Raw genomic sequence first — 13,257 nt, 5'->3', positions numbered from 1 at the left:
TTTATACTATTTGTATTTTATCTGTTCTAGTCCTATTTGTACATATTAACCGGCATCTGTGTGTGGTCAGCAGAGAAAGAATTTCATTGCACAGAGAAATTATTTTCTTTGTACACATGACAATGCTTTGAATCTTTGAATCTTGAATTTTTTCTTAATCATGAACTATAAACATTGATGAGGTGCATCTTTTGACTTTGCCTTTATTATAGTTTTAGCATTTTGATGCTGTTAACAGTTACATACTGAGCAAATATGATGATAGCAGCTAACCTTTGCCATGCCCAGCTGGACCACAGACCTTTATGGCATTGTCAAAAGGAGCAGGAAGTGAATTCTGCATGGGACAAAACTCTTCATGTCATTATTTGTGCAGCTATTAAGGATTCTTCAGCGATACTTACCGTAAAAATAACTGTTTTGGCAGGTTTTTGGTGGAGTCTAATGGAGTATAAAACTGGGGCCCATATGTAAATCTGAACCCTTCACACACATAAGTCTTTCTAACTATCCCCTTTTTTGTTTTCAGACTATTTCTTCGTGAAATGAAGGGAAATTGTTGAAATTAGAATTTACTTAATCTTTATTTTCCAATTGAGGTGAATTGTTCTGGAGCTGGTTCCTTTTATCCAACTCAAACCTGTCAATTCATCTCAATACTGGGAATAATGTAAAATAAATCTCAGTTTAAGTCATACACCTTTTCTTAAGCACTGCTAAATGGTCATTTCCATCAGTAATGTTTTGAAACAACACTAATACTAAATAACATATTAATATTAAATAGTACCCTGAAGCACACTGAATTTCTTTGCATCATTTATTACACAATTTGCCCTGAGGATACTCTTGTGAAAGCTGAACTAGGGAAGACATAATAGAAGATATAGTACAAAAACAATGCACAGTGTATCGGCAACTGTAGCCCCAGTAACACACACCTGGGACATAAAATTAAAAATAAATCACAGGAACTCACAGGGAGAGAAAAAATTAGAGCTAACTTCACTGCAGAGATGGAGAAAGATGTAAGAAAAGAAAGGAGAAGGCAGGTATAGACTGCTAGGTGAAACTTGATAAACTGCACATTTAAAGATTATATGTGACGTCATTATTTTTAATCACATATTGGATCTGTATATGATGTGTTTTTATTTTGTGAAACATCTTGCAAAACAAACTGAGTGTAGTAGTTTTGTGTTATTCAAGTGTTGCATGACAATTCTCTGTATCTTTTGCAGGATAAGCAGTTTGGTTTGGACACAGTAACATATAAAAATATTTCTGGTGAACACCTTCAAAATATTGTCAAATTACATAAATTGTTAAATATGGTTCTTTTTTTCATTTCTTTGTGTGTGTGCGCGTGCTTTCAGTATTTTTCCTTGGTGTAACGGATCATGTGTGTTGCTCACAGTATACACAGTATACACGTGTGCTACATATGGCCATATGATTCCGAGCTTTTCTAACAAACTGACTTGTTATCGCCCCATGAGGCCACTAGGGGGCAACAAACACTTGCCAATCATAAACTGACTACAAGAAATCAAGGGACCATACCCTTACTTCCTGTGGTGACCTTAAAATAAACGTCTAAACTTTTGCGTAGGCACAACCTAAACATAACTTGACTCCCCAATCCTTACTCCTCACCAGCCCCAAGAAAAGAGCAACAGCACAGTACCATTTAAGATGCTAGAATCAGTTTCTTTGCTCTGGAAGTAGGCAATGCCAAAACATTAAAAAAAAAAAAAAACTTCTGTTGAGCTTCCACAACAGAAATTTAAAAAAAAAAGACAGTTCTCTAATCTAGGCTCCCTATCAATGAACAAGAGGAACCAAAGGTAAACAAAAAAAACCAAACAAAAAACGACTCACTTCTGCTGAAATGTGCTGTGCTGTGGTGAAATATTCACAGTTCACTACTTAACAAAGATTATTTACAAAATCCTCTCAACAAACATTTCAGGAGTAAATATAAATAAATACATATTGGGTGATATCTTTTTCAGCTGTACTATTGTGCAGTTGATGGTTGCTTTTTGAGAAGTAACAGGGTGAATCCTCCTGCAGGAGCACTGCTCCAGCCCACACAGCACTGGCATCCACCTCGAGTTTAAGATGGCACATGAAATCTGGAGCAGCGAGGAGAGGCGCGCTGCAAAGGGGATCGTTAGTATCATCAACAAATTACTTAACAAGTGTCAAGTGTTGAAAAACTACTTTTGCAAACAGATCTACAGCATATACAGTAATTGAACATTTGAATTCTTCTAATGTCTTGATGCATTCTCAATCATCCAGGTAAGTAAATCTCCAAAAGTTGATTCTGTTCATCTGGACGTAGCGTTTTCAGTGGGAGAAACGTTTCGTCACTCATCCAACTTCTTCAGTCTCAGCTGACTGCAGGTTTCCTCACTGAAGGAAACCAGTCCATTGTTCCTTCAGTGGGCTGGTTTCAGTCATTATGCAAATGTACTGTTTTTAAGATTGGGGAAACCTGCAGTCAGCTGTGACTGAAGAAGTCACTTGGATGAGTAACGAAACGTTTCTCCCACTGAAAACGCTACGTCCAAATGAACAGAATCAACTTTTGGAGAATTCTTCTAACCAGTACCGGGCACTGTGGACAGCTAACAAATATGAGAAAACATCACGAATAAAGGGTTTTCTTAACTTTTTTATTTTAAAAACTTGCTTGCTATAAAATCAACATGTGACGCATACGTGTAATACTGCAGATATTAACTGTATGTTTGAAGTGGCACGATGTCCATATTTTTAGGGAATATTTGGGTGGTTAAGGCAGTGCATGTTATTACTGATTTAATAATCAATTACTAAATCAATTAGTAATCAATTATGCTGCAGAATTTTTTTCATTCTACTTTTGAAGGCACATTTTTGTTGTTTCCTTAGAAAAATTAGGAATGAAAACTGATTGTAAAATGAATAAATTGACTCATAAATAACAATCTATAAAATATAAAGCTTTGCTTTTTTGTAGTGTCACAATAATTCCATTCCTGGTGGAATTCATTTCTATTTTATTTATATAAAATTGAACTAAAGTAGCTGGGTATCCTGCAGAGAGGTTTGCGGGGGCCACCCTCAGCTCAAAGAAAAACGGCACCTCATTTCCTAATGCATTTACCTGTCCATCCCAGAACTGTGTTTCTTTTTCTTTCTTGTAACTCTCTCTCAGCACAGGAACCATAGGATTCACAGGAGGGCACTCTGCACCCTGAGTTTTTCCAGCTTTACTCTTTTATATTTTTAATAAACCAAGCATCTTCTAAGTGGTCTGGTCTTTGTTAGTGGAACAAAAATGGAAATGTGTTGCTTGAATATAATTAATTTACATATTTGTTGTTTTATAATAATAAGTGTCCTATAATTCTTACGGGTGAGTATTCTAATGCAACATTAAACCTGTCACTGTGTTCTAGACAATTTCACCACATGCAAGATAGGTACTGCTGAAAACACGATGAAGAAAAACAGGTATGTAAAGATAATTATTTGTTTTTATAATTTTTTTTTTAAAACAATACAATATTAAAACCGGACTCCTTTTGATTATTATGCAATATAAAAACACATTTAAAGGAGCAGCATGCTCTGACTATAGCTCTCCCCACATCACATCTGCTGGATAACAACACTGAAGACCTGACAAACCATCTTCTTGGTAGAAGGCTTGTACAGCTTTCATTGTGGGGTTTTTTTTTGGTTACGCTGCGTTTAAATGTTTGATGGACTCACACGTTTTTATTAGCAAAGCCTTTTAGCACTGTCCCATTCGCTCATAGCCTTGCTGTCCCATTTTGGGTAAATGAGAAAACTAAAAACGGAAAAATGGTATTACTGCTTTAGTTGTTGTACATGTAGTACATTAAGCTTGCCCGCTGTTTAACCCGTGATCTTTTGCAGCCTGCGCTTTCCATGGTCAGCTTCCTGTTTGATGCTTGGCCCAAATATGCCACCATGTCACTGGTGAGGACATGGAATATGGATTATGCGGTTTCACAACCAGGGTTTCGCAAAAACGTGTTCGTTTTCACATACGTCAGGAGAGAAAATACCCATGATCCACTCAAACTTATGCCCAAGTCACCTTTATTTCACACAGAGCTTTTTATTAAGCTGTAGATTGCGTTTCAGGAAGAGTAGCTCCAGGAAATTTTTTAATGATGCTAGTAAATTTTATGACAGTTAATGCGTGTGGTGTTATTAAGAGCAAGGCAATAATTGGACCTTTAGGCCAGCAATTATTGGAAATTTCCATACCTAAGCGGGCGCATACTGAGGTGTAAAATGGGACAAAAAATAATGAACTTACATTTGCCACATTATTTTTACAAAGTACCCTATCAATACAAAAAATTAATGAATGGAAACCGGTTATAATTTTCGGGGAGGCTGAGACACTTGATAATTTACAACTTATTGTCTGCGGCGTGAAAAAGGGACTATCCAATCAACGAGCGATCGAGTGCCCCGTGGGCATTTTTCCTGGGCTCCCATTGGCTCACTGGTACGTCGATCTGAGGAACGGCTCGCGCTAGGTTGCAGCGCAGGTGAAGTGTTGACGGTGGTTCATAGGGCAACAAACAGCAGTGTACGCCGCCGGGAGACATCAATGCTGGAGTACACGTCCATTCAGGGAACGGTCTGAGGAAGACCATTACTGGGGCTTACATGGAGAGCTGAGGCTGAACATGACGTTAACGTCCTTAATTATGTACATATCTCTGCTTTTACTATTTATTTTGTATGTATATAGTGGGTTTTCTGAAGCTGCGCCCCGCATCAGTACCTACGATGCGTCGTCTATCTCCGGGAAAAGCGGCTCAGCCTCCGATGCCTGGGATACCTTCCGCAACGACATGCTTCGCAGTTTACCAGAGAGCTGGTTCACTCTCTCGCCTTCAGCCGGACTCGCACCGTTGCCGACTATTGTTTCAGCCGATCCTTCCACCACCACCACGGCCATCTCCAAAACGCCAACCACGGACCCGACACCCACCCCCACCAGCACAATTCACGCCCCTGATGTTGGAATAATCCCATACACTAAAGAACAAACAACACCGTTTTCCAGGCTAACCGGCGTGCGCAAGCGGTCCGCCGACGCGCGAACATCCCTCTTCACTCCGGAGAAAATGCTGCAGACCTTGGTGTCCATGGTTTCCCAGCGCACGGCCAACGATGCCTGGGCTGCGGATAATATCGACACATCTGTTACCTCAGTGGAGAGCAGGCAGGGTGAGTCCTGTGAAGCAGGAACCTTTGCAGATTTAACGTTTGTGTTGCGCAGTCACATCAGTAGGCTCGGATGGTGGCGTGGGTTTGACGCATCCACCGAATTAACCAGATTGCAACAATGGGCAGACGCCTCAGAGTGCATAGTGTGCCCCTTTGAAAATAAGCAAGAGCCTAGATGCTTCCCCTGCACAGCTCCGTTCTAACATAGGGTTTCATTTTTTAATTATTATTATTTTAGGACGAGTGTGACATATATTACGTTGTTGGGGTTGGGTGTGGGGGGCTTGAGGGGGTGTGTAATCCTGTTGTTGTTCACTCAGTTTCTCCAATTCACAGAGAATTCATCCAAGCCTTGATTCTGTATAGTCAGAGCAGCCATGTTTGCAGCTGACAGGGAATACGCTGCTCATATAGCTGCTTCATCTTCTCCATTGTTGTTTGCTTGGCATATTCAGAACAAGGCCATCCAAGCAAAATGGCTAGGCAGGCCAAGCCATGAATGAGCAATGACAGTGGGGGAGTCTGCCCCCTCCTCCTCCTCCTCTCACACCTCACACACATCTCAGCATCCATGGTGTTGTTCTCCAGTCTGCCACAAATACCGCACAAATGTCCAAAATTCACCTTCAGCAGATGGTGTGTCTTCGTGCTTTGGCTTTCTTTTGCCCTTATCCTGTTGTAACCACATAAAAATGGTTTTTATGTGTTCTTGTTCAACACTGTCTATTCCCTTTTTGTCTGTAAAAGCTTCATCCCCTATCTCCCCGGGCCACACTGTGTTCTGCTTGTAGCTTTATAGTGCACTACACACACCAACACGTACACACACAGTTGCACACCTCCTGAACCTAAGTGTAAAATTCAGGCTACTGTATTTGAATGATATTGGCTTCCTCACACCAGGGGGTCCAATCTAGTCATGTTTTTTTTCCAGTGACCCCTTTGTTCTCCTCACTGTGTCCTACCTGACTGTCAGCATTAATCCTAGTGATGGTGGCGGATTAAGAAAGCTGGTTGTGGTGTACTGCAGCCATAAATGGCTATTGAGAAATCTCCAGATTTGACTGGTTTGGGAGGAAAGAAGTAAAGCTTGGGTTCTGGTTGAACTCCTGGTAGATGGGCCATTAAAGATGCACAAATGTTCAGTGGAACATTGTTAAAGAACATCTTCCATTTTGACTGTTTCGAGTTTGATTTTGGCTTAACCTTATAACAGAAGTAGCGTTATGCTAAAATATACATAAGAGGCCTAATTTGAGAGGCAACATGTTTTAGTTTCTGAAAGTGGCATATATCTAAAATACAAACTAACTCTGCTGCCAAGTGGATCACCGTTGACCTGGTGGATGCTCAGAGGTTATTTCTTGGTGCTGGATCACAACTGTATTCCAGAAATGTACACAACAAGCACAATATTCCCCAGCTCTGACCTGTTATGTTATGGAAATGGAATCCCTCAAGGTGTTCATCTGTGTTGTCAGGTACCTGCATGTTAGCAGGGGATCCTGTGGGAGCTTAGAGGCCACATAAACACCCTGGAGTCTTTGTCTTGTTCGTCAAGCCAAGAGGCTGCCACCATCAGGAAGTGCTTTTTCAACAGGGGGTGGAGGCATGGGGGTCTGCTTGGTCTGCAACAGTGTTTACGCGAGTGGCCCTTTACAAAGTAACATCCACATCAGCATTATCTATTTCACTTGTAAGTAGTTTTACTGTTATAGTTAGCTGTGAGTATCTATAAGTCTATAACATGGCACATAAACAAGAAAAAATTCTATTGATACTGATTAAACGTTATCACAAAAAAAAACAGTTTTCGAGTTTATTTTTCTTTTCATAATATGTAAGTAATAAATATGTAAGTCTGTTTGGGCCATAAGCATTCTGGTTGGACAAAATAAGCTTTTGAATTGGTTTACCTTATTTTCTGTCATATGCACACTGTCACAATGGTGGATGCTCACATTAAAAAGGAATGATTGTTCAAATAATGAGGTTAATGTACCTACAAGTAATCCCTATCAGCTAAAAGCTCAGGCTACAGCTCTAAACACTGAGTTTCAGGCTGTTTTTTGTGCTTTTGGTTATATAGAGGTAATATCCCTAATATGGTCAGCTCTCGCTATGAGCACAAAAGTGAACAGACAGTCGCTAGTAAAGCAGAATGAAACAAACAGCTTTGTCTCTGTCAAAAGGCGAACTGAGGAGGTGAGCCAGGGCCTAGTAAATGTTAACTAAGAATGGTTTTCTTGCTCTTGTAGAGTTCAAGGATTGAAGTATGGAGCTAGAAATAAATGAGTGAGCAACAAAGTTAAAATGTTGAACTTTGGCTGGGATCACAGAAGCCCCACCCACCTGCTGTTCAGACCTTCTGTTCATAATTGACAGCCAATAAGAAAAAAAAGTTAGCCCAAAGAGGAAAAACAGGTTCTGCACGCGAGCAGATAAATAAAGATTTTTGAACTGCGATTCATGCAAATATACTCTACCAGAGTGCAGGAAGTGTTCAGTCAAAATGCAGCATACAAACTGCTTCCTGGATCCTTTTTCATGTTAGTGAGGCATTTAGTCATTTCTCCTTTTAAGTCATTTGATCCACTTTGTTACGTGAACCGTGAGGTCAAAATGAAACACATGGCCACGTGTCGGGTCATAAATGGAAACTTCAGCTGGCCTTGTTTAGATTTGTAACTTCAAAACCCCCGAAACTCTATTCTTGTAGCGTGAAGGCCACTCACACGACATCATCACATCATTCGGGATAACGCCTCGCTCGGCTACCTCAGTAGATTCTCTTCCAGGGCAGAGGCCCCATAGACCAATACCATGTGGTGTTTTTCCACAGCTTTACTTTGCAACGTCTCCCAGTGCTTCATGGAAGATAATGCGTTTTGACTCTCCAAACAAATCTCAAAGCACAATGATTGTTTTCACCATAGCAAGCTCTAAATTAGGCAGGACAGGAGGCAGTTGTTTTGTTTTTCTTTTTCTTTTTTCATGGCGAGCAGTCTGCCACTGTCTGTTCCTGAATACCAGCAGCCATGCTGTCACAACCCTTTACAGCAAGTTAAATAGGAGAAAGATGAACTCTTGCTTCGGTTCCTCCTCACCTTCTCTTCCTCGCTGCACGCAGTTCCAGTGCAATCTAAATCAAACTTGCTGCCGTGGCCTCACACCTAGCGGAAGCTGGGTTTTAAGAATGAACTTTGTGCGTGTGTTAGGGGTGATGCATTCACTGGATCGCACACATTTTCAGGCGTGATCAGAACTGACAGTTCCTATGCGGACATTGCTGTAGCAAAGGCCCAGACTGTATATTCAACAAGCTTGCGTAACCACAGGCCTTTATTAGTTACATAAAACTCCAAGCAGCAGTGGCAGACGAGTATAATCTGAGTAGGACGCCTGAGCGGGAATGCATTAAAATTTAGCTGTCCCTTCCTCTCTTAATGTTAGTTGAGATATCGTGTGCACACCACATATAAAAACATGCTGTTCTGCTCTCTTATTTGTCCGTTTTCTTTGTCTCACTGCTGAGCACAGAATGGAGACACACAGTCGAGCCTTCAGTTGCCACACCTAGCCTGAGATCAGATGAATAATAGATTGGCACTCTGTGGGTTCATCCACATGTCTGTCATTACATCCTCCATATGCAGCACAGTTGCACACTTATCTCTAGACTGTCTAGAGTCTCCATGAGATGAGAATCTTGTTTTTTGTTTTTTTGAAGCATAAGTGAATTGTGCTTTCAACAAAACAGAAACCAGCCAAAGAAAGACAAGGTTTCATTTGAAAAATCTGGATGAGCAAAGTGTAACTTTGTGCACTTCTTTAGCACAACACAGTGGGCAGCTCCTAGACACAGATGATATTAGTGGACTGTGGTTCGATTGTGCAGCTTAAAGTGAACGATGGTGGAAGCCAGGGCAGCACCTAGTGTCTTCATTTCTGGGCATGCTCACATTTGGTCCATTTTCAAATTAAATTTCTCTTCCACTACCAGTTCCAAAGTTTCCAGATTCAGTAAATGTGTAAGGCAGGTGTCTGTGTAATGTTGGGCTAAACTGGTTTATGACAAATGCTAGCATAAAGACTTCGCTCTTTACAAACACAGTGCATCATGCCGATTCCATTAGCTGTGGAATGCTGCAATGACAGTGACAGCATGATCAGCTATAAAAAGGCTTAAAACATTAGGTCAAATGTTTGAACTGAGATGAGTGAAATTCTGGGTTTTCTGTTCCAGGAAAAACTGAATCAGTCACCATGGTAACAGACTCTGTAAACTTCAAAGTCTCAATTTCTTCCTCACTCTTCCCCTCTTGCTGCACCTGATCCACCTGTGTGATGCCACATTTCCTCATTCATAAAGTTGCTGTAAAAACATAATTCATTTTACAAACACTTAGATGTTAGTGTGCTATTTTTTTAATTAACATGAGTGGTATGACATTCACTCAGTTGTCAGTATATAAGGACAGAGTTATTATCTACTCGGAATAAAATTTTAGTCTCCATCCTGCTAACTCTGACTCTGTAGGCAGTAATGGAGCTATCAGAGTGACAGCCTGTTTTTGTCCACTGCAAACATCTATTGAGCCTTACTGTAGCAATCACTATTTAAAGAAAAGGGTCTTTAGACAGAGAAGACTGATCAATGATGAATCACTTGTCATATAGTAAATGGTAACAATCATAAAAAATGCCTGTCACAGCTGGGATCTTTGAGATAAGGCTCTATAATACAACTAAATGAGTTTTTGAAGTCCGTTCTGACATTCCGCGTTAAAATTTGTTCACAGATTGACATTCAGTCATGAAATGATGTCAAACAACATTTTGAAAGGTACATGGTCTGAAATTCAGTCTGAACATGTCTCAGTGGGTTTTTACAAACACCTGCATGGGTTAGGCCAAGTGCAAGTGGCGTCCTCACATTGACATCCAAAATGGATATGGATCACGGATTCTGACTGAGTCAGGCCCAGATCTTTGGTTCTCATCATTTCTTAGCTCCTCTGATTAGATCCATTCATAATGGCTTACTCCCTGGCACAATCTGTGCTCCTTATTTAAAATGGCTGATCCCCCAAGACTGTATTGAAGTAAAATCATGTTTAGCTTTACTGATAGTACTTTTCCAAGTCTTTATTAAATGCAAGCTCCACGGAAAGTAACGTACAGCATCTCTGTTATGACTGTAAGAGAGCCATCATTTGTAAGGGAAGCTGCTGTTAGATCAGGTTAACAAGGGAACATAAAAGCAGAGTTTTTCTGTAAATCTCATTAAGGGGATTTTATTCAGTACTGGGGAAAATAAATTTAAAAAAAAAAATTGTATTTTTAAAAAAAGTGAGGTTGTTATAGTACTCCAGTAGATTCAATTTTTACTGAATAAATATTGAAAAAACAAAATGATCTTTTGCTATCTGGGTAATTAACAGCAGGTCTATCAGTAAACTGTCTGATCTGTTTCTTCATATTTTAATCCTCCGTTTCTGACTCCTACAGTTTGAATAATTAGATTCACAAATCAAATCTAAATGAGGGTTCCAGCTTCATCTAATGACACTTCAAGTTGGGTAAAAGATGCCAGCAGACATTTATTTTTTTGTATCCATTTTTTTTTTTTAATTAAACATTCATACTTATTATGAAGATGACATAGTATCTCAAGCTGATTATAATTACTCCTCTTCCTTGCTGTGATTTCAGGTAAATATCATAGTCAGTACTGACATGTGTTCATTTCTCTTAGGCCACCGGATTACAAATGCAGATTGTCCTTTCCACATTCATGCAGGTGCAGCTGAATGTGCGCATGAACATGCTCTGAAATGACTGAACTTGCTCTGATCAGCTGGTCTGGAACAGGGAACTCAGTTACAGATTAGATTTAATCAACTCAGAGTTTACTTTTGCACTTTTGAGTTTGTTGAAGGTTCTTCGTGGGGTAGGGCTCAAGTCACTGGTGACCTATCTAGGGTCATGGAGAGGGTGTGGTATAACTTTAGTGACCTCCAAATGCAAAAAGTTTCATTTTAAGTGTTATTTTTAATAAATTGCATGCTCAAACAAATGTTTTGTCTCACTCCCATTTCTCCTTGTTCCATGTTAAAGCTTGGTTCCAAGCTTGTTAGAACCTTGTTAAGATCCAACCGTACAAAATATGATATTTTTTTTGTTGTTGCCATTTTTCAAGCGCTTTAACCTTTTGATCGGGACTGTATAAATCTGCTAGCGGTTGTCACAGTTGTGGGACACATAACTGTGGTATCCAAGGAAATGGCAAAGACGCTTGTTGCCGATGGGAGAGGTTTGCTGTGTAAGATATGGTTAACATTGTGAAAGGATGTATTTTAACCCAAACCGCAATGTTTTTTGTTTTTTTTACCTAATCCCAACAAAGTAGTTTGTTGCTAGACCTAAACAAACAGGGAGTGAAAAGGAGAAAGTGTTGAACAAGCAGGGTGAAACCAGGGTTTAAAAAAAAAAAAAGTTGAATGGTTTATGACTTTGAAGGAAACATATGTATTTTCATCTTTAAGGGTCACAACAAAAAGGTTTTAAAATCCCTGTTTTGCACATTACACAAGTCACTTCTTGTTGCATTTAAAATGTTTTATTGTGAAATAATATTTGTGAAATAAACACAATGTTCATCATGTTGTTTAGTGTGGTCAGTTCTGACCTGCTTTCACTACTGTTGTCCTTCATGCGTTATTTACATTTTTTTTGTCTTTCCTGTTTTTTTGTCACACCCCAGCCACCACTCACTCAGAGATCCTTTGTAACTGCAGCAGTGACTTTGAGGGGATTTCACATCCTGACGACTGTGACAAGAGCACCGGTCAGTGTTCGTGTGTGAAGGGCTACACTGGTCTGCAGTGTGAGGACTGCGAGGAGGATTACTTCACAAATGGCACCAGTGGCTGCCAGCCCTGTTCCTGCGACTCATACGGTGCAGTGAACCACCTCTGTGACAGGTAAGGCTGCTTTTTCAGTTTCCCCGCGAGGGCAGCCTCTGGCAAAAAAGTCAGTTTGTTTTGTCAACACAACTGAAGAGAGACAACTCATTTCTGTGCTGTGTCTCACTAGTAAATCAGATAAGCTTTGTTTACATATTTACTGCTTTTCTGACTAACTGTGGTATAAAATGCGCATGTCAACTGTATCTCTGTATAGAATGTAAGGGGGGCTGTATTTTAGCATTTTTCAGCTTGTTTTGGTTCAGCCTTACTGCTTGCTCCAACAGTGACCAGCAGAAATAGATGTTTACATTGCCCAGAACCACATTGCTAGTATTTATCAGGTAAAGTTGGGTATTTTGTTAATTGGTGAAGGACAAAACAGAGAGAGTCAATTCTGAAGCTGTTTTGGTGTTAAACATGGTTTCTTGACTGTTGTGTGTATAAACAGGCAACAACTCTGGTGGATTTGGCATAAAAATGCAGAGCCAGATAAGCAAGTTAATTATTATTTTTTCCCTGTATACATAATCACAGCCTAGACTTTCAGGTAAGGGCAGAAGTGGCTGTTGATCAGAAGGTACAGTGGTTGGTTGACCTACTGTTAACCCACGGTCAGTGTCTGGATCTTCCAGCGTGTTTCAAAGTGAAGTTGCCCCTATGTGTCCCTCTGAGTGCGAGTGTGTCCTTCTTGGATGAAGTGCTTATAAGACATAGAATGAAAGCATTGTATGAATGTGGATGGCAGGAAGATTGTAGTAGAAAGCTCTTTAAGCGCTCAGATTGTATGGGCCAGTCCACTTGATCATTAGCCAATGGCATGACTTTGTATTTTGATAAGTAGGGTGAGCCTTTTTTCTTTTTCTTTGTATTGTCCTGGAAAATTGGGAAATGGGTGCAGTGATCAGTTAAAACGTGCAAACATAAATGGAAATACAGTGTATAAGGTAAAGCGTGAAAGTCTAGACCAGGGGTAGGCAACCTTTCTGATGAGTGCCATCTAAAATTTCCTCAGAAG

The 13,257-nt window shown here is 40.1% G+C and overlaps 1 protein-coding gene across 1 annotated transcript in view; it reads left to right on the top strand.

Moving 5' to 3' along the window:
• The first annotated feature begins 4,555 nt into the window (after positions 1-4,555).
• The window catches only part of si:ch211-158d24.2 (multiple epidermal growth factor-like domains protein 9), a 50,498-nt gene continuing 41,796 nt past the window's right edge, over positions 4,556-13,257 (top strand). The window contains exons 1-2 of the mRNA XM_005949348.3: positions 4,556-5,271; positions 12,038-12,257. Of these exons, the coding sequence (XP_005949410.1) occupies positions 4,725-5,271; positions 12,038-12,257 (767 nt within the window). The 5' untranslated portion in view covers positions 4,556-4,724. The remainder of the gene's footprint in view (positions 5,272-12,037; positions 12,258-13,257) is intronic.

The sequence above is a fragment of the Haplochromis burtoni genome, unplaced genomic scaffold (assembly GCF_018398535.1).
Source record: "Haplochromis burtoni strain Fernald_Lab_line unplaced genomic scaffold, NCSU_Asbu1 Contig_646, whole genome shotgun sequence".
NCBI classification, from domain to species: domain Eukaryota; kingdom Metazoa; phylum Chordata; class Actinopteri; order Cichliformes; family Cichlidae; genus Haplochromis; species Haplochromis burtoni.
This window is presented reverse-complemented; position numbering and strand designations above follow the sequence as displayed.